This window comes from Vombatus ursinus, unplaced genomic scaffold, assembly GCF_900497805.2.
Source record: "Vombatus ursinus unplaced genomic scaffold, bare-nosed wombat genome assembly UNPS02014786.1, whole genome shotgun sequence".
Classification (NCBI taxonomy): domain Eukaryota; kingdom Metazoa; phylum Chordata; class Mammalia; order Diprotodontia; family Vombatidae; genus Vombatus; species Vombatus ursinus.
Window position 1 is genome coordinate 42112126 of NW_020954564.1, and position 2705 is coordinate 42114830.

General features: G+C 39.7%; 1 protein-coding gene across 1 annotated transcript in view; it reads right to left on the reverse strand.

Moving 5' to 3' along the window:
* Positions 1–857: 857 nt before the first annotated feature.
* The window catches only part of LOC114047344 (complement C5-like), a 120548-nt gene continuing 118700 nt past the window's right edge, over positions 858–2705 (reverse strand). The window contains exon 41 of the mRNA XM_027868145.1: positions 858–1652. Coding sequence (XP_027723946.1) covers positions 1523–1652 — 130 coding nt within the window. The 3' untranslated portion in view covers positions 858–1522. The remainder of the gene's footprint in view (positions 1653–2705) is intronic.

Here is a 2705-nt window from a genome sequence, read left to right on the forward strand (position 1 = left end):
CCTAGATTTCTAATTCTTTGGCACCACAAAAAGAGCTGCTATAAATATTTTTGTACATAGAGGTCCTTTTTCTTTTCTTTGATCTCTTTGGGATATGGACCTACTAGTGATATTGCTGGGTCAAAGGGAATGCACAGTTTTATAGGTGGGCAGTACTAGTCACATGAGATCATAGGATTTAGAGCTGCAAGGAAGCTTAGAAACTATTCTAGTTAAAATTCCCTCTTACTCCCCATTCCCCTTTCACAGTGGAGGAAACTAATGTTTAAGAAGGATTCAGTGTCTTTTCTGTGTCATAGTTAATAAGCAATAAACTCAGGATTCAAATACAGATCTGCTAATTCCAACTGTGATGTTCTTTCCAAGTTATTACCCTGTTTCTCTATATTATGGCATTTGAGGTCGGGAAGGGAAATGACATCATCAAATACAATGCCCTTTTTTGATAGAAGGGGAAACTGAGGCCAGAGAGGGAAAGCATCTCACCCAAATCACACAGAAAGAGGAATCTACTACATCTATAGCTCTCCGAGGTAGAAGGGCCCCTAAACTTTCAGGAAGTAGTTCATTTCCATTTGTAAAAACATAGGTTATTCTTAACTTTAACAAAGCAGGCTCAAGGGAATGAACTCCTTGTGACTTTGGGGCAGGTGATTTCCACATTTCCTGGTGATAGGTGAGCTGACCTGGACCTGTTTAGACTGTACATCCAAAGCACCAATGATATCCAGCACTTAGTTTTCTAGAAACTTTGTTCCTCCTCCAAAGCAATGCCTTTGTTCTTGCTTTGTTCTGCCAGGGTCTGTGCCTATGGTGCTGAGCTTGCATAAAATAACACATTTTTTTTTCAAGCACAGTTTAAATGCCAAGAACAGTTTTTAATGATCACTTTTCTCTTTCCCTGTATTTTTCTCTAAGGAGTGGGCATGTTTGGGTAAGATACTACATTTCAATGGATCTGTTATTTTGGCCCAATGAAGCATTCCTGAGCAGTTTATTTTAGGAGGGGTTCCAATTCACTGCTTCTGGTTTCCAATGACTTGGGTGTATTTTTCTACATTGTCCCCCAAGGCCATGTTATTGTAGAAAGTTACAGCTCTTAAAATCATTATCTTATCAAAGCAAGTACCATGGAATAGAAGTGAAGGGGCTTTCCAAGTTAGTCCAGGTTTGAATGCTAAAGAACTCAGGGAAAATGACTTTAAAAAAATGAAACTATACAGTTTTAAGGAAGCCTGGAAAATAACAAATCCAAGCAGGAAAGGTCTCAGCTCTGGATGGGAAGGGTTGGTCTCTGGCCTGCCCAGGTTTATCTCTACACATAGGAACCAGTGGTTGTGTGAGAGATACACTGCCTCCCTTTGCTCTCTCCTCCGTCTCAAGGCTCTGATGATAGCCCTGGGGTCAGGCCAATTAGAGAGAAAATAAGCATCCTCTAGGTTCAGCTACAAATTTCAGGTCCTCCTTTCTACCTGGGTTAATTTTCATGGATATCAAACACAGCTAGATTTGTTCAAGTGTTTTAACAACCATATAAAAAGATGCCTTCAGAAAACTCTTCTAAATTAGCTATAAAATCTTTACACGATGAACAAGTTTCATCTGAAGGCCAATATTCAATCCAAGTCAGGGAGTCCAAAGGATACACATATCTGCCAAGAGAAATGAAGACATGTTTGTCAGCTATGGTCATGAACAGAGAATACCAAAATAGTTAAGTTTCTTTCAGTGTTACTTTAAAAAAAATCAAAACAAACAAAAATAAATAAAAACCCAAGAAAACAATGCCATAACTTGGCATGCAAGAAACAACCAACTTCTATGATAAAATACCAGGTTAATAATTCCTAAAATCCCATGACCTACTCTTTCAATTCATTTCAGGTAGACATAGGTATGGTCATACATTTGATCTCACTGTCACCCAGAAATGTTCCATTTTCATAATTTAAAAATCCAACATTCCCTTATCTGACCATAACCTCCTAACAGTCCAACTCTTCCTATGTCTCCCACCTCTTAAACTCATTCTCTACCCTGATTAAGGCCTCTATGCCTTCTATCCCTCAGTACTTTGTCAGGCATTACCCCTGCTCTGACTTCACCTCCCTCCCTAATTTTGATCCAATTCAACTCAACATTTCCCTGGATTCTCAAATCCTTTGCCCTCTTGTCCTATTGACATTTATCCCATGTTAAACCTCAGCCTTGGATCATTCCCACCATCTGACTCCTCTGTTCCTTCTCACATGCCATTGAAGAGAGCTGGAGGAAGTCACACTATTGTGCTGGCTGGGTATATTATACATTCCTCTCATCCATCTTCAGCTGCAACAAGGCATTCCATTTATTCTTCCCTAATTGATTCCCTATTCCACTTCTGACAAAAGTTTTTTCAAACCTTTTCTTCTCAAAACTCCCATATCTCCATCTTTCTCCTCCTTCTCAGTTGAAGCTCTTGTCTCCTATTTCACTGAGAAAGTTGAGAACATTTGATGTGGACTCATTCTTCTCTCATTTGCTTCATCTCAGAACACCTTGACATTACTTTCTGGTCTCTTTTCCTCCCCCCCTCCCATCTCTGACAGTTAGGTGGCCCTTTTCCTTGCCCTGGCTAATCTGTTCTCATATGCCTTAGATCAAGTACCTTTGATCTCATCTTCTATCTTCTCTTGTCAATCATGCCCCTTGCTCCAATCTTCAAC